The sequence below is a fragment of the Callorhinus ursinus genome, unplaced genomic scaffold, assembly GCF_003265705.2.
Source record: "Callorhinus ursinus isolate GAN/ISIS: 27379988/994484 unplaced genomic scaffold, GSC_fseal_2.0 scaffold119, whole genome shotgun sequence".
Taxonomy (NCBI): Eukaryota; Metazoa; Chordata; class Mammalia; order Carnivora; family Otariidae; genus Callorhinus; species Callorhinus ursinus.
Window position 1 is genome coordinate 539,614 of NW_027397181.1, and position 18,893 is coordinate 558,506.

The following is an 18,893-nucleotide window of genomic DNA, read 5'->3' on the forward strand; positions in this document are numbered from 1 at the left end:
AACATTTAAAGAACTAATATCAATCCTTTCCAAACTTTTCCAAAAAAATGAAGCGGGGGAAACACTTCCTAACTCATTCTATGAGGCCAGCATTTCCCTGATAACAGAGCCAGAAGACACTACAAGAAAAGAAAACTAAGACTGATATCTCTTATGAATATTGATGTAAAAATCTTCAATGAAATACTAGCAAACTGAATTCAGCAGCATATTAAGAGGATTACACACCATGACCATGTGAGATTTATTTCTGGAATGCAAGGATGGTTCAATTTATGAAAGGTAATCAAATATGCCACATTAAAGAAAAATGAAAATAAATCCCACATGATGATCTCAATTGATGCCAAAAAAAGCATTTGATAAAATTTAGCACTTTCCTGATTAAAAAAAACACTCAGCAAACTAGTAATAGAAAAAAACCTACCTCAACATAATAAAAACCATATATGAAAACCCCACACTTAATGTCCAACTCAACGGTAAAAAGACTGAAAATTTTCCCACTGAGATCAGGAACAAGGCAAGGATGCCTGCTTTTGCAACTTGTATTCAACCTAGTACTAGAAGTTCTATCCAGAGCAATTACAAACCCCTAAGAATCACACACACACACACACACACACACACACACACACACACACTCACACACACAAGCAAAGAAAAGGCCAGGACCAGATGGCTTCACTGGTGAATTCTACCAAACATTTAAAAAAATTAACACCAGTCCTCATCAAAGTTCCCAAAAAATTGAAAAGAAGGGAACGCTTCCAAGCTCATTTTATGAGGTCATGATTACCCTGATAGCAAAGCCAAAAAAAGACACTACAAGACAAGAAAACTTCAGGTCAATACCCCTTATGAATATAGATTCCAAAATCCTCGACAAAATACTATCAAAATAAATTCGGCAGCATATTAAAAGGATTATGTGTCATGACTAGGTGGGATTTGTGCTCACAATGCCAGGGTGCTTCATAATAAGAAACTCAATCAATGTAACGCATCACATTAGTAGAATGAAGGCAGAATGGAGAATGGAGAATGGCTTGGGTGAAATGGCCATACCACCTCCAATTCAACTCCTTCACCTTCTCATTCCTCGACTCGACAGTAATCTGGCATGTGTTCCTCCACAGAAACAGTTCTGCATAAAACGAAACAGCACTAAAACCTAAAGTTACTTCTTCCTTCTCACCTGGTCACAACCATCTGCAGCACTGGCACCACTGACTGGTCTATACCTCTTGAGCTGGAATCATCCCCTGGCTTCCATGACACCGCTGACTTTGTCCTCTCTGTCTGGGTCACAGGCACTAAATATTTACTTGATCATTAAATACTGAGTATCTTAACACTCAGGCCAATGCCCTCTTCACTTCTTCCACATTGCCTTCCATTCAGATGATTGTCTTCAGTTACCACCGATACATCAGTGACACCCAAACATACTTTGTGCCCAGGCCTCACCCCTCTGGATCTCAGACCCAGATGTAGAAGTGCCTAAGTGGAGGGAGGCCTCAAAGGCATCTCAAACTGAACCTGACCAAGGCCGAACCCATGGTCTCCCTCCAAGGCCTAGTCCAGTCCCATCTAGTGTCAGTAAAAGAAACCCAGAGTCGTTGTTGGCCCTCCCAACAACTTGGTCTCCTGAAATCTCTCAAATCCACCCTCCTCCCTCCATCTCCCATCACCACCTCATTCCAAAGCACCACCACCCCTCATCGGTGTTACTGCCTTTGCTGGTCACCTGGTCTACCCACACCTACTCCTGGCCCTGTTCACTTTGTTCTCCACACTGCCACCAGAGCGATTTTTTCAAAACGCATATGTAGTCTGGGACACAGGCACAGAGAAATTGAGCCGTTGCCTGAGGCCACACAGAAGGTAGTGACCCAGACTGGGAGAAAGGGAATGGGCCTTTTGGGCCCCGCCCTAAACTTTCACACTCCCCTGGGCTCAAACCTCATCCCATGATTGTTGGGCTGTGGCTAAGGCTCAGGTCAGAGTCAGCCAGGATAACTTTTCTGCAACCAAAGTAAGATTTTAGCTATTTCTGGGATATCTCTTCTGTCCCCAGAATCTGCATGGGAGAGATCCCTGCTAAGGAATATGTTCAGGTGGATGATCCACCCAGGGTGCTGAGCATGGGAATGCCAGCAAGCCCTGGTTTACTTGCTGCCATCTCTACAGCCACTCTGGGCTAGAGGGGCTTCAGGCCAGCTTCTAAGCCACATGGTTCAGCAACTGCAGTGTCATTGATTGTGACTTCAAGGGCTTCTGATGTCGCAATGACCCTGTGGGCCTGGACTGCTGGGGCCCCAGGGCCAGTGCTCCTGTGATAGCATGGTAGCTAGGGCCATGGCCAGCTTCCACCCTTCTGGCATCACATAAGCGAGCCTGTGAGTAGCCTGCAGCTTAGATGGTCCACTCACCCACTCCTTTCTGGCTGGAGGCTCTGTGTACCCAGGCTTGTGCCTCTCTATGTCACTGAACCAAGAGAGTGTTGTAGCCAGGGGGAACCAGTCTTGGGGGGTCAAGGGGCATAGCAGCTCTCATACCTGGTGTCTTCCCGACACTGCCAGGGCACCCTGAGCCAAGCCCCCATCATGGTCACTACTAGGATTTAGGGAGGCAGCCTGGGTGGCTGGGAAGGACAGTCCCAGATCAGCTAGGGAAGCAGGAGCAAGATGGCGCCAGGGACAGATGGCCATGGTGTCAGAGTCCTGCCCTGGCCTCTGCAGTGGCCCTTCTGCCCCTGAGGGAGGGAGATTCAGCTGTGTCAGTTTGCAGGGTCACGCTGACAACTTAGGGGGTCTGCGGGTAGGTATGGGGTGGGCCTGAGGGGTGTCCCTTCCCCTGCCTCCTCCAGACCGCTGGGTTCCTGTAGTGGCGCCACTTCCTCAGGTCAATGGCTGGTATAGTCACCTCTCCCAGCCCCGTTCGGGACTGTTTGAGGCTGTAGAGCTCAGATGGCACTCTGGACCCCACCTCGCCCCCACTCACCAGGTGGGTCAGGATGTAGGCAGAGCACCTAACCTTTCAGAGCCTCAGTTTCCTTCCCTGGAAAACGGGGGTGACCATCACCTGGTCTCTGTCAGGTGGAGAACATTAAATGAGGTCACACATGGAGCTTAGCAGACACTTGGCTGAGCCCAGAGCCCGTGCCTCCCACTGTGAAACAGGCACCCATCCTGGACCAGGGCCCTCACCTGGCTTTTCAGCAGGAGGAGGAGGGCCAGGGTATAGTGACCTGCCCGGGTTTACATGACAGTGGAGGCTGTGGGTCCAGGCCCATGAAAGGGACCCCAGTGTCCTTATAACAGTCGCGGTCTGGGGTCAGAGGCCACGGAGGCCCCCACTGGCCAGCACTGGTGTAGAGAAGCTGCACTTTGAACAAAGCTCTTTGCTGGGTGGGCAAGTATGTGGAAGGTCGGGAAGACTTCCTGGTGGGTCTGAGGGGCCAGGCCACAATCCAGGGCTGCTGGCATTTCTGGCAGGAGGCTGGCACTGTCACAACGGGCTCTGAGGTCACATGTTCACAATACGATGGCTGGTTTGACCACAGTGAAGGCATATGACCACAGCCATTGGCAGGCAACGGTTGCGCGATTTGATGGCAAAGGAAACACCATCCATCAGTCCTTAACCCCTGCTGTTCTCTGCCCTGACCTACCTTCATCTGCACAAGGAGCTTTAAAAAGACAGTCACTCGTGTACTGCTGGTGGGCATGGAAAATAGTACAGTTCTTCTGGAAGGTCGTTTGGTGGCTCCTTTTATTATTTTTTTTATTTTTTATTGCTATGTTAATCACCATACATTACATCATTAGTTTGTGATGTAGTGTTCCATGATTCATTGTTTGTGCATAACACCCAGTGCTCCATGCAGAATGTGCCCTCTTTAATACCCATCACCAGGCTAACCCATCCCCCCACCTCCCTACCCTCTAGAACCCTCAGTTTGTTTTTAAGAGTCCATCGTCTCTCATGGTTCGTCTCCCCCTCTGACTTACTCCCCTTCATTCTTACCCTCCTGCTATCTTCTTTTTTTTTCTTAACATACATTGCATTATATGTTTCAGAAGTACAGATCTGTGATTCAACAGTCTTGCACAATTCACAGCACTCACCATAGCACATACCCTCCCCAATGTCTATCGCCCAGCACCCCATCCCTCCCACCCCCCACCACTCCAGCAACCCTCAGTTTGTTTCCTGAGATTAAGAATTCCTCATATCAGTGAGGTCATATGATACATGTCTTTCTCTGATTGACTTATTTCACTAAGCATAACACCCTCCAGTTCCATCCACGTCGTTGCAAATGGCAAGATCTCATTCCTTTTGATGGCTGCATAATATTCCATTGTGTATATATACCACCTCTTCTTTATCCTTTCATCTGTCTATGGACACCTTGGCTCTTTCCACAGTTTAGCTATTGTGGACATTGCTGCTATAAACATTGGGGCGCACATACCCCTTCGGGTCCCTACATTGGTATCTTTGTGGTAAATAACCAGTAGTGCAATTGCTGGATCGTACAGTAGCTCTATTTTCAACTGTTTGAGGAGCCTCTATACTGTTTTCCAGAGTGGCTGCACCAGCTTGCATTCCCACCAACAGTGTAGGAGAGGGTTCCCCTTTCTCCACATCCCCGCCAACATCTGTCATTTCCTGACTTGTTAATTTTAGCCATTCTGACGGGTGTGAGGTGGTATCTCATTGAGGTTTTGATTTGGATTTCCCTGATGCTGAGCGATGTTGAGCACTTTTTCATGTGTCTGTTGGCCATTTGGATGTCTTCTTTGGAAAAATGTCTGTTCATGTCTTCTGCCCACTTCTTGATTGGATTATTTGATCTCTGGCTGTTGAGTTTGATAAGTTCTTTATACATTTTGGATACTAGCCCTCTTTCTGATATGTCATTTGCAAATATTTTCTCCCATTCTGTCGGTTGTCTTTTGGTTTTGTGGACTGTTTCTTTTGCTGTGCAAAAGCTTTTTATCTTGATGCAATCCCAATAGCTCATTTTTGCCCTTGCTTCCCTTGCCTTTGGCGATGTTTCTAGGAAGAAGTTGCTGCGGCTGAGGTCAAAGAGGTTGCTGCCTGTGTTCTCCTTTAGGATTTTGTTGGACTCCTGTCTCACGTTTAGGTCTTTCAACCATTTGGAGTCTATTTTTGTGTGTAGTGTAAGGAAATGGTCCAGTTTCATTCTTCTGCATGTGGCTGTCCAATTTTCCCAACACCATTTGTTGAAGAGACTGTCTTTTTTCCACTGGACATTCTTTCCTCCTTTGTCGGAGATTAGTTGACCATAGAGTTGAGGGTCCATTTCTGGGCTCTGTATTCTGTTCAAATGATCTATGTGTCTGTTTTTGTGCCAGTACCAAACTGTCTCGATGATGACAGCTTTGTAATAGAGCTGGAAGTCTGGAATTGTGATGCCACCAGCTTTGCTTTTCTTTTTCAATATTCCTCTGGCTATTCGGAGTCTCTTCTGGTTCCATACAAATTTTAGGATTATTTGTTCCATTTCTTTGAAAAAAGTGGATGGTATTTTGATGGGGATTGCATTGAATGTGTAGATTGCTCTAGGAAGCATTGACATCTTCACAATGTTTGTTCTTTCAATCCACGAGCATGGAACATTTTTCCATTTCTTTGTGTCTTCCTCAATTTCTTTCATGAGTATTTTATAGTTTTCTGAGTACAGATCCTTTGCCTCTTTGGTTAAATTTATTCCTAGGTATCTTATGGTTTTATGCAATTGTAAATGGGATCGACTCCTTGATTTGTCTCTCTTCTGTCTTGTTGTTGGTATATACGAATGCCACTGATTTCTGTGTATTGATTTTATATCCTGCTACTTTACTGAATTCCTGTATGCGTTCTAGCAGTTTTGGGGTGGAGTCTTTTGGGTTTCCCACATAAAGTATCATATCATCTGCAAAGAGTGAGAGTTTGACTTCCTCTTTGCCGATTTGGATGCCTTTGATTTCCTTTTGTTGTCTGATTGCTGTGGCTAGGACTTCTAATACTATGTTGAATAGCAGTGGTGAGAGTGGACATCCCTGCCGCGTTCCTGGAGAATGATATTCACTGTAGGTTTTTCATAGATGGCTTTTATGATATTGAGGTAGGTATCCTCTATCCCTATACTCTGAAGAGCTTTGATCAAGAAAGGATGCTGTACTTTGTCAAATGCTTTTTCTGCATCTATTGACAGGATCATATGATTCTTGTTCTTTCTTTTGTTAATGTATTGTACCACGTTGATTGATTTGCTGATGTTGAACCAACCTTGTGGCCCAGGGATAAATCCCACTTGGTCATAGTGAATAATCCTTTTAATGTACTGTTGGATCCTATTGGCTAGTATTTTGGTGAGAATTTTTGCATCCATGTTCATCAAGGATATTGGTCTGTAATTCTCCTTTTCGATGGGGTCTTTGTCTGGTTTGGGGATCAAGGTAATGGTGGCCTCATAAAATGAGGTTGGAAGTTTTCCTTCCATTTCTATTTTTTGGAACAGTTTCAGGAGAATAGGTATTAATTCTTCTTTAAATGTCTGGTAGAATTCCCCTGGGAAGCCATCTGGCCCTGGGCTTTTGTTTCTTTGGAGATTTTTGATGACTGCTTCAATTTCCTAGGTGGTTATAGTTCTGTTCAGGTTTTCTATTTCTTCCTGGTTCAATTTTGGTAGTTGATACATCTCTAGGAATGCACCCATTTCTTCCAGGTTATCTAATTTGCTGGCATAGAGTTGCTCATAATATGTTCTTAGAATTGTTTGTATATCTTTGGTGTTGGTTGTGATCTCTCCTCTTTCATTCATGATTTTGTTGATTTGGGTCACTTCTCTTCTCTTTTTGATAAGTCTGGCCAGGGGGTTATCAGTCTTGTTAATTCTTTCAAAGAATCAGCTCCTAGTTTTGTTGATCTGTTCTACTGTTCTTTTGGTTTCTATTTCATTGATTTCTGCTCTGATCTTTATCATTTCTCTTCTCCTGCTGCGTTTAGGCTTTATTTGCTGTTCTTTCTCCAGCTCCTTTAGGTGTAGGGTTAGGTTCTGTATTTGAGAACTTTCTTGTTTCTTGAGAAAGGCTTGTATTGCTATATACTTTCCTCTCAGGACTGCCTTTGCTGTATCCCAAAGATTTTTAACAGTTGTGTTTTCATTTTCATTGGTTTCCATGAATTTGTTTAATTCTTCTTTAATTTCTTGGTTGACCCATTCATTACTTAGTAGGATGCTCTTTAGCCTCCATGGATTTGAGTTCTTTCCGACTTTCCTCTTGTGAATGAGTTCTAGTTTCAAAGCATTGTGGTCTGAAAATATGCAGGGTATAATCCCAATCTTTTGGTAGTGGTTGAGACATGATTTGTGGCCTAGGATGTGATCTATTCTGGAGAATGTTCCATGGGCACTAGAGAAGAATGTGTATTCCATTGCTTTGGGATGGAATATTCTGAATATGTCTGTGAAGTCCATTTGGTCCAGTGCTTCATTTAAAGTCTTTATTTCCTTGTTGATCTTTTGCTTAGATGATCTGTCCATTTCAGTTAGGGGGGTGTTAAAGTCCCCCACTATTATTGTATTGTTGTCAATGTGTTTCTTCGCTTTTGTTATTAATTGCCTTATATAAGTGGCTGCTCCCACGTTAGGGGCATAGATATTTACAATTGTTAGATCTTCTTGTTGGATAGACCCTTTAAGTAGGATATAGTGTCCTTCTTCATCTCTTCTTATAGTCTTTGTTTTAAAATCTAATTTGTCTGATATAAGGATTGCCACCCCAGCTTTCTTTTGGTGTCCATTAGCATGGTAAATGGTTTTCCACCCCCTCACTTTCAATCTGGGGGTGTCTTTGGGTCTAAAATGAGTCTCTTGCAGACAGCATATGGATGGGTCTTGTTTTTTAATCCAATCTGATAGCCTGTGTCTTTTGATTGGGGCATTTAGCCCATTTACATTCAGGGTAACTATTGAAAGGTATGAATTTAGTGCCATAATATTGCCTGTAAGGTGACTGTGACTGTATATTGTCTGTCTTCCTTTCTAACCTCTGCTTTTAGGCTCTCTCTTTGCTTAGAGGACCCCTTTCAATATTTCTTGTAGGGCTGGTTTCGTGTTTGCCAATTCCTTTAGTTTTTGTTTGTCCTGGAAGCTTTTGATCTCTCCTTCTATTTTCAATGACAGCCTAGCTGGATATAGTATTCTTGGCTGCATATTTTTCTCGTTTAGTGCTCTGAAGATATCATACCAGTCCTTTCTGGCCTGCCAGGTCTCTGTGGATAGGTCTGTTGCCAATCTTATGTTTCTACCATTGTAGGTTACATATCTCTTCTCCCGAGCTGCTTTCAGGATTTTCTCTTTGTCTCTGAGACTCGTAAGTTTTACTATTAGATGTTGGGGTGTTGACCTATTTTTATTGATTTTGAGAGGGGTTCTCTGTGCCTCCTGGATTTTGATGCCTGTTTCCTTCCTCCAATTAGGGAAGTTCTCTGCTATAATTTGCTCCAATATACCTTCTGCCCCTCTCTCTCTTTCTTCTTCTTCTGGGGTCCCAATTATTCTAATGTTGTTTCATCTTATCGTATCGCTTATCTCTCGAATTCTGCCCTCGTGATCCTGTAGTTGTTTCTCTCTCTTTTTCTCAGCCTCTTTATTTTCCATCATTTGGTCTTCTATATCACCGATTCTCTCTTCTGTGTCATTTATCCTAGCAGTTAGTGCCCCCATTTTTGATTGCACCTCATTAATAGCCGTTTTGATTTCGACTTGGCTAGATTTTAGTTATTTCTCCCGAAAGGGTTTCTCTAATAACTTCCACACTTTTTTCAAGCCCAGCTAGTATCTTTAAAGTCATGATTCTGAACTCTAGGTCCGATATCGTACTAATGTCTGTATTGAGTAGGTCCCTGGCTGACGGTACTACCTCTTATTCTTTTGCTGAGGTGATTTTTTTCATCTTGTCATTTTGTCCAGAGGAGAATAGATAAATGAGAGAACAAAATGCTAACAGGTTAACAACGTCCACAGCAAATATACTCTATACAAATCAGAAAAGACCTGAAACCAGGGGGAAAGGAAGGAAAGAAAGAAAAAAGAAAGAGAGAGAGAAAAAAAGAAAAAGATAAAAACAAACAAAAACAGAACAAAACAAAAAAACCAGAATATGATCAGATATGATCAGGCTAGTGCATAGATCAGTGCCACACACTAGATTTTGGGCGTATTTTGGTCTGTTAGGAGAAAGTGCCTCCTAAAATTTTAAAGGAAGAAAGACTTATATATATACAAAATAAGGGTTGATACAATGAAGGGATGGAAGATGACTATAAAGATGAAAATTATAAAAGAATTTACAAAAGGAATTGATAAGAACTTGTTTGGAAAAAGAAGAAGATTTAAAAAAAAAAGAAAAGAAAAAGGGAGACTAGAGCAAAGCCATACACTAGTGATTTAGGGTATATTTTGATCTGTTAGAAGAAACTGTATCTCAAAATTTTAAAGAGAGAACAACTTATATATATATGCCCAAAATAAGGGTAACTACTATGAAGGGATAAAATATGACTCTAAAAATGAAAAATAAAAAATGTTTTTCTGAAAAAAGGGATTGATAAGATGTTGGTTGAAAAAGGGAAAAAGAAAAATTAAAAAAAAACAGTTAAAAAAATTAACTTTGAAAAACAAATGAATCATGGTAAAAAAACCATGAATTCTATGTGCAGTATTCCCCTAGCGCTGGAGTTCTCCCGTTCTCCTTGATCGGTAAACTTGGTCTTGGCTTGTGGGCCGATCGTGCTGATCTCCTGGGGGAGGGGCCTGTTGCCGTGGTTCCCAAATGTCTTTGCCGGAGGCGGAATTGCCCCGCCCTTGTCGGTCCGGGCTAAGTAATCTGCTCGGGTTTGCTCTCAGGAGCTTTTGTTCCCTGCAAGCTCTCGGTACAGCTTTGGAGGACAAGAGTGAAAATGGTGGCCTCCCAATCTCCGCCAAGAGGAGCTGAGAACTCGGGGCCCTGCTCCTCAGTGCGCCCCCAGAGAAAAGCAGTCACTCCCGTCTCCCCGGTCTCCGGCCGCACTCCGTGCTCACCCGGCCTGTGACCGAGCATTGCTACCTCTGGCACCCGACCCTGTGTGGAGTCTCCAAACCCAGCAGATCCCTGCAGTGCGTTCCCGTGCCGCTCCTCCGGGGGGAGGAAGGGGAGTCTCCCCAGATCTGCCGCTTGTTGGGTCCCTGCTGGAGGAGCAGTGGCCCGACTGTCACCGATCACAGTTTATGGCAACCCTGAGCTGAGAGCCCGCGCCTCGGCTCCGTCTCTGCAGCTGGCTTCCCCGCCCTGATACCTGGGAGCTCTGCCGCACTCAGGCACCCCCGGTCTTTCTGTGACCCTGAGGGTCCTGAGACCACACTGTCCCGCGAGGGTTCCACCCCCCGCTTAGCCACTGGAGTGACGTCCCTCAGCGGAGCCGACTTCTAAAAGTTCTGATTTTGTGCTCCGCGGCTCTAGCACTTGCCAGAAGCGGCCAACGGAGGCCCCCTCCCCCGCCATTTATCCTCCCAAATATCACCTCGGATTCACTTCTCTGCACGTCCTACCTTCCAGTAAGTGGTAGTTTCTCTTTTCAGAGAGTTGTTGCTACTCTCTTCTTCGATCTCCTGTTGAGTTCGTAGGTGTTCAGAATGGTTTGATCCCTATTCAGCTGAATTCCTGAGACCAGACGAAATCCAAGTCTCCTACTCCTCCGCCATCTTGCTCCGCTGGTGGCTCCTTTTAAAACTAAAAATGGACTTATCATAAGCCACAGCAACTGCACCCTTATATAGTCCAGAGAAACAAAGACTTATTTTCATGCGCAAACTTGCACATGAATATTCATAGCAGCTTTATTCATAATAGCCCCATACCAGGAACTACCCAGATGTAGTTTGAACAAAGCATGGCAACAGTTGAGGATTAAACAAAGCATGGCACATCCATCCCATAGAATCCTACTCAGCACTGAAAGAAGAACCACCTGCTGATATGCACAACCGGGCTGGTTCCTGAGGGACTTTATGCTGAGAGAAAGAAGCCAGATACCTCCTGCGTGGTTCCATTGGTATAACACTTGTAAAGTCACATCAGTATAGAGACGAACACAGATTCGTGGTTGCCAGAGTTTGGGATGGGCTGTTTAGTTGAGAACCATCCCAGGTGGTGGTTACACAAAGCTGTGCACATAAAATTTCACAGACACACCCACACACACACTCACACGTGAGAGCATGTATGACTGGTACAGTGTGGTGAGGCCGGGCATGGGCGATGGGCCAGCATGACCCAGCCCTCACTCAGCCCTGAGGGGCAGGCAGGGGCCCCATTCTCTGTCCCCTTCGCGATCCCGAGGGGAAGCCCAGTGCCTGGTCCAGGTCCAGTCTGGCTGCTCCCATCCCCTTCCCCACTCTGACAGGCCTCCTCTTGTCTTCCAGCCATGGCTGAAAAGTGTGCCACAGCTTAACCTCCTTCCGTGATGAACTCGAAGAACCCCAAGAAGTGCCCCCAGTACAAGAAGAGTAGAAAGAAGGCCCAGGAAAAATTTGCCAGGAAGTTTCCATACAGGTACTAGACTCCGAGGCCCCTAGGGCCAAGTCCTGCCTCCCCTGAGGCCATGCCAAAGCGCATTCCAGGGGCATATAGTGTGGACCTGGGATGAGGTTTCTCATCCACAGGGAGTTCCCTGAGGAGCTCTGTGACAGTCTGGGGTTCATCTGCATCCCGCCCCCATCCCAATCAGAGCTGAGGGCCTCTAGATAGGTGGCCGGGACACCTGGGGCCATCCCAGAGCCGTAGCCGGCTCTTTCGCTCTGAGTCAGTGGCCTCGTGGGAACCACCTGAGGAGCACATTCATGAACACCTACCCCTGCCAAAGGTGTGATGGGGTCAGACTGGGGTGGGATGTAGTGTGTAAAGCCCTAGGGCACTTGGGAATCAGTAGAGACCCCCAGACTGGGCAGCTCTGGGGCCCCGACCAGTGACAGTTACTAAATGTTCTGTGTGGCCAGGCTGTGTCCTGGATCCCACCATCAATGCACTGATAGGTCCTGACCAAAAAAAAAAAAAAAAAAAAAATGTAGCAACTTTGGAGGGCTTCCTAGTTGTGTGAGCTTGGGCAAGTCACTTGACCTCTCTGTGCCTTAATTTCCTCATCTATAAATGGTTGTGAGTTGACATACAGGTTAATGTTGATAAAGCACTTAGAATGATGCCTGGCAAGTACAAAGTTCCAGATGAGAAGAGCTATTCATATGGCTGGTGGCTGCAGGCTCACTAAAGATGCCAAGTGCCCATTGCAGGTTCTCTTGGCTGACAGAACCTACTGTAGAGTTCCTGAAGCCCTGGGAGGTCACGAAGATGACCACCACACTGAGGGATCAGCTGCCCCTGCAGAAGACTTTGATGCCAACAAGATCCATTCCAGTCAGAGGGTAAGTCACAGGCCCAGGATGCCGACAGCTGCTTCGGCCCACCAACCACTCTCAAGCTGCTGGCCTTACACCCCAGCTCTGCACACAGACACTCATGTGACTCTCCCAGCAGGCTCCACTTCCAAGCTGAAGAAACCAAGGCCCAGAAAGGAGACACTGAAGTCCTGTGGTCCCTCCCACAGCAAGCAGTTTGTGGGAGAGGCTGCACAGGACCCTCGGGTGGGCAGGCCCTGGCCTCATCTGAAGAGGGCCCTGTCCACATGTAGGGAAACAGGCCTGAGCAGGCAGCTTAGCCAACATCCTTCCACACAGCAGAGGCAAAACAGAAGAAGAGCCCACAAGTTTCTGGTCTCCTTGCAGCCTGCTCTGAGGGTGGAGGCACTGACAGGGGACTTCACACTCGCCACTTCTAGACTGACCATCTACTCACAGATGTACCCCCCACACACGGGCACACACAGTGAAACACCCAGACACCCTTGGAAAGTCCCCACACATGAACATTTCACATACTCGCCCTAAACTGGAACTCAGATCCAGGCTGTCCCTGGGCCATCACACACCAGCTGTGACATAATGCAGGGCTTCTGTGACCAGTTGGTGGAGAGGGGCATCCACCCCACCTCCCGCGGACCCCAGCTCCACTGTAACTGCCTCAGCACCTCCCTCCAACTCTAAGGCTGATGTAGCTGTTGGAAAAGACAGACCAAGGGAGGAGCAGTGGCCTTACAGGGGAAGTGGCCATACAGTGCTGGTGCACCTGCTGGTGGCCGTCCAGCGACTGGAGGATGACATTCATTCAGTGTCTGCGTAGGCCTGGTGGACCAAGTCCTGGCTGTGTCTGAGGCACGGCGCGGGAACCCTGTTGGGGTTCTGACGTGGACATGGGAGGTGGCGTTTGGGAGGGCAGCAGAGGCTCAGCGTGGGGTCCCAGGGCAGGTCTGGGCTGGGAGCAGTCTTGGTCGTGGCCCCAGCCGACATCTCTGGACCCGTGGGGTTCTGTGTCGCTTTTCTAGGCTTGGGGCCCCAGATTTTACGTCACTGTCCTGCTTGAACCCTCCGCTGCCACCGCCTCTACTGAGCCAACTTTGGGAACTCAAGCTAGTGAGCCGCCGCTTCCCTAGGCCAGGCGCCCCCACTGTCCCCCCCCGGCACCTGCGCTGCCCACCCCTCCAGAGGCCTCCTCTAGAGCCCGGCTCCGAGCGGCCTCCCTCACGGCCACCTGTCCCGGGCTCTCCAAGTGGTGGCCACAGAGCACTCCCTTCCGGACAGAGGTGAACTCAAGTGAGGGGAACCACCCTGATGGGGCTCTTCATCTCCTCAGATCCCACGCCATGTGAATAAACTTCACAGATTCAAATCCTATTTCTGCTTGGACTGAGCAATTTGCTTTCGGAACGTCCATTTTCTCATCGATAAAATGAAGTGATGGTTGGTGTGAGGTTTAGAGAGAGTAGGAATGTCATTTCCCAGAATTGATCCCAAGGATGCACTCGCTCATGTAAGTAAAGATATTTAGACAACAATATTCATTACAGCGCCATAGCAAAGGATCGGAGACCACCTATATATCCACCACTAGGGGGCTGTTCACTGATATACCACGGCCAGACCCCGACTACCAGGCAGCCACTGAAATGAGGAACTAGCTCTTTATATACTGGTCTGGAGCAATCTACAATGCATATTTAGATTTTTTTTAAAGCACAACAGAAGTGTCTCTGATATACTCCCATCTTATATACATTAGGAAACAGAGTGTACGTGTGTGTACATGTGTGTGCACGTGTGTGTGTGTGTGTGTGTGTGTGTGTGTAGTAGGTAACAATCAGTACCTCTGGGCAGAAGAACTGGGGGACCTGGGGACAAGCCTACTATTTTCTGAAATTTTAATACATGAACTTAATACCACGTTGTTGGTGGATTACAGATTCTTCAAAGAGAAGTGATATGGAATAAAAATCAGGGACTGTTGTAATTTCTTTGGCATTTGTAATAGCAGCACTGTGTAGGAGGGTGCCTGCAGAAGATGTAAGGGTTTCCCTGCTCTGTTCTACAGAGAGAGGGACCAGAAGGTTATCTTGGAGTCCTTAGGAGGGTAAATAAAATCGGGGACACTAACTATAACCCTCTCACTAGAAGAGAAGAGTGTGGGGGCCCTGAAGATGTAACTAAGGTGGCTGCACTGAGCAATGTGGGTAAGTCGCCGCATTGTTCTGGAAAGAAGGTGGAATGAGGTCCCCTGTGGAGTGAGAATTGAAAAGGGGCCCTCCCCAAGCCCTAGGGAGGAACCGGATGGTGGTTCCCAGCCTGCAGGAGGCAGAAGTCAGTTCTGCTGTGTGCTCCTGGGGTGTCTGGGGCCTGGGGAAAGGGTGCAGAGGACTGCCACAGGTGGGGGGGGACCCTGGGCCTCTGTCCATCCAGGCCCCAGGTGGGAAGCAGGCTGGTTGTACCGTGCACCAGGAAGCATTGGCCTGGTGGTAGAGGGAAGCAGAGACGCCAGGGTCCCCTCCTGTTGTGGTCGGAGGCAGGCTGATCTCCATTTGGACTGTGTAAGTCTCAGGACTTTTCCTCCAATGTTCACAGCTATATCGTACTTGATATTTGCAAAATATAGCATGGTGTGCCTGTGATGCAGTGTAGCAGTACAGTGACCGATGTGTCCATCTGCCTGAGGGCTCCTTCTCCAGCCGCCCCCACCTCCCCTCCACCCCCGTAACCACAGCTCTCTCCTATCCTCCTAAAACTAGTATCTCAAAACAATACATTATTTGCTTTTTTTTTTATTAGCGATATAGGATTGTATTATGCTCCATGCCAACTTTTTTTCCTCAGCAGCAAGTTGCTACGAGTCACCTGATGATGCATACTGCTCATTTAATCGTTTCGTTAGCATGTATAATACTCCATGGCTAGTCCATCCTCTTTCCGACAGACACTTGGTTTCTAGTTTTTGCTGTTGTGGATGCAGCTTGCTCTGAGCATTGCTACCCCGTCCCTGGTGCACATTGTTCCCTGGAGAGGTGTCACTGGCCAGAAGGCTCCCAAAAGCCAGCCAGCACCACCCTGTTTTCCCCGAGGGGTCCCACTGCCTGTGACCACCAGCAGCTTATAGAAAGAAGCTCCTCTGGGTCCACCTGTGGACTACTCTTGCTGTGGCCCCCAAGTGTTTAGGACGTAGGTGGGAGGGCATGCAGGGCTCTTGGAGCACATGGGGCAGAACCAGTCCTGTAGGTAGAAAAAGCTCATACCAGTGACCCAACCAGAGTGAGTCCTAAAATGCGCATGGTCTCCAGTGATTTCTTTCCTGTGAGGTGATTCTAAAGAATATTTAGGGAGTAAAGTGTTATCTGTTTGTCCCGCTGTGTCCTGAGTGTTTCTATGTACACGATGCCCTCAAAGAAGAAAACCAACCCTTCAGGAAGCATGCATCGCAGAAGTCCTCACAGGGAAATGGGCAACCCCTGAATGTTTGACAACAGAAGGATGAGTTAGCATATCACAGTGGCCCAGACAGCAACCCAGGGCACGCTGCCAGCTCTTAAAGTGCATCCACCCTGGGCCCCGACTGTCCTCGTGCCCTGAGCAGAGTGACAGTAAAACGTACATTGGCAGATGCTTGAAGCCTCCTGAGGACCAGGCACAGTGAACAATGTGGTCAGGAAGTGGATCTGTGTTCTAGGAATGTATCCTATGATCACACCCTACACAAGCAAGACCGATGTATGCAGGGATATTCACAGCACTGTAATGCTAAAGGACATAAATTAATCTAATTGCCTATCATTTAGGGACCAATGAAATAAAAGCAGCAAGTCTGCAATGGAATCATGGGTTCCCCTGGAGATAAAAATATGGATGCAAGTAGTTTCAATGGGGGGAGATTCCGGGGAGCCCCCCAGAGATGTGTGGAAGGGAAAGGAAGCAAAAGGTGTGCTCTTGAGCTGGCCACCACTTTGGGCACCTGGGGCTGAATCCCAGGGGAGAACTCTGGAGGTCACGCCTCAGTGTTCTCCCACCTGAGGGGCAAAAGCTGCAGTATTTACCCGCCCCCCCCCCCAGCTTCCAGCGGACATCGGTTGAGGCTGCTCGGGGACACTGACTCCCTGCACACCCAACATCCCTGTGCTCAGGCCAAGCAGGTCTGGTGGCCAGAGGGAACTTACAGGAGGGCTGCAGATGGAGCAGCTGGAAGCCATGGGGAATGCTACCTGGAAGTGCTTACTGCCACAGGGATGTGGGTTGGGGGGTGGGTATCGTGCCCAGCCTCCCTTGAGGCAGGAGCGTTGCAGGAATGGTAGGCTCTGGAATGTATAATCCACAGTCTGTGTCTTCAACATTCTGCTGCCCGGGAAGGGAATGGCTCACTCTCATGGACCACGTGGAGAAGGGCTACGTACAGCCTAGGGATGGAGGAGCCACAGGACAGAAGGGGCCTGCACCCCCAGTGGCTCCATGGAGCAGCTGTTTTGACCACCTCCTGCTACACAAGAGAAACCAGCTGATCCAAGTCATCATTGCTGAGCCTTCGCCACAGACAACGGCGCCTTCACCCTGGGAAGAGATCTCCAGCCCCATGGGGAAGGGTGGCATCCTGACACCTGGCCCACGGACCTCATGGGGTGCTGTAGCAGCCCAACAAGCTGAGTTGGTGTCCGCCCCCAGACCATGCAGCCAGGTGCCGAGGCCAGCAGATGCAGCCGGCTGCAATCCCCAAACTGAATAATGCATGAAGCAGTGTTGTGACAAAGAACCAGGGGTTTGTTTCAGCAAAATTTTAAATCATAGAACTCTGCCTCCCAGGAATCTGCCTCAATGACAAAGCCACAACAGAAAACTGAAAAACAAAACAAAACAAAACAAACCAACGCCATAACTACAAAAATCCGGGAAACATTTTCCTGACAAAGCCAGAAACAACAGAAGAACACTGAAACGTTTTAAACAAGTCTTTGTAACCCAATCCACTGGTGTCACTTCCTTGCTGGGGAGGCTGCTGGCCAGCACCACTCAGCTCTGAGAGATGGAAAACCACGAAATAGAAGACAGTTGCCCGTAAGCTAAAATGCCAAGTGACCTTCAGTTGGTGTCTTTGATTCCTTCAGGAACCGGGGCAGCCTTTTAACAGAAAAATCACTGAAGGGTGCCAGGTTGAGCCCCCCTCCCCCAGCACCTTCTTGTCTTGTCCAGCTGTTCACGTGAGACCCTGTCTTCCTTGGGCCATCTGATGATCCAGCTGGGATCTTGCTATTGAGGGGTGGGCAGTCAGCCTCTGATCTGTGAGGACAGACAGTTCTGGTGCCAGCCCGAGAGGAAACAGGTCAGAGGACACCAGAGCAGGAGGAACTCCCCAGGGCCCGCACGAGAAGAAGAGGCGCCTCCAGCAAGCGTGGGCCTGGACTGTGGCCCTTGTACTCACAACAGAGGGTGTGACATCAAGTGCCATCAGTGGGGGGGGTGCACAGTGGAGTGCCTGCCCGCATGAGGGAGTGTGCATGCATGTGACAAGCTTCAGGAGACAGGAGGCATTGAAGGAGATGACAGCAGGCTCTGTGACTGCAGAGCTGGAGGGCGACTTCTAAAGGTGACAACCTGGATGGAGCAGGGGGAGGGGGGCATCTGGATGGGGGATAACTTCAACAAACAGGTTGCAGCAAAGGCTGTGTGGGTACTGAGGGAGCTTGGAGCAAAGGTGTGTGCCATCGAAGCATGTGGGACAACTGACCATGAGGTGGCACGTGACACAGTGTGCATAGGCATATAAGGGAGTGTGTGGGCAACGGGCCAGGAACAAGCCTCCCGGTGTGTCACAGGTCCAACCCCTCCCCCCATCCAGGCTCCTGGGCTTTCCATGGCTCTCCAGGGGGGTGAGGCTTCACGGGGAGCCCAGTGGCAGTCCCTTCCCAACTCCACAAGGGTTGGCCGTCATTGACCCCTACTGGCAGGGCCCACGGACAGTGTCCCAGAAGGCCTCGGCAGGCTCCTGAGAGGGAGGAGCCCTAGGACTGGCCTGGAAGGGGAAAGCATCCATTGCAGACAGGGGAACAACATCAGCAAAGGCCGAGGCATGAATGTGACTGAGCTGCCAGTCCCTGGCCAGCCTGGCCCCCACAGGCCAGCATGGCCCTATAACCAGGCTCACGGGCCCTCACCACAGGGTGTGGGGCACCACAACACAGGTTGGGCCTCTGCCCTGCCAAGCTGCCCTTCCTCGGCTGTGTTCTGATTTCTGTTTCTCAAAACCTCAGGCATACCCTGCCCTGGTCTTCCCAAAGTTCTGGCATTTTGATTTATCATTCAAGGAAACTGAGAAAGGACACCCTATATTCAAAGAGTTACTAAGGCCCTTCCTAGGGGACTACCACGGCTGGCTGTCTTCCCAAAGCCAGAAGGGTGGATCCTCATTGCCAAG

The 18,893-nt window shown here is 48.2% G+C and overlaps 1 protein-coding gene across 1 annotated transcript; it reads left to right on the top strand.

Moving 5' to 3' along the window:
• Positions 1 to 2,307: 2,307 nt before the first annotated feature.
• CUNH3orf22 (chromosome unknown C3orf22 homolog) lies at positions 2,308 to 13,846 on the top strand. The gene is given in 5 exon segments (XM_025860275.2): positions 2,308 to 2,402; positions 11,486 to 11,615; positions 12,350 to 12,481; positions 13,498 to 13,619; positions 13,622 to 13,846. Coding segments are annotated over 4 exon segments (543 nt in total). The 5' UTR covers positions 2,308 to 2,402; positions 11,486 to 11,526; the 3' UTR covers positions 13,822 to 13,846.
• The last annotated feature ends 5,047 nt before the right edge of the window (positions 13,847 to 18,893 follow it).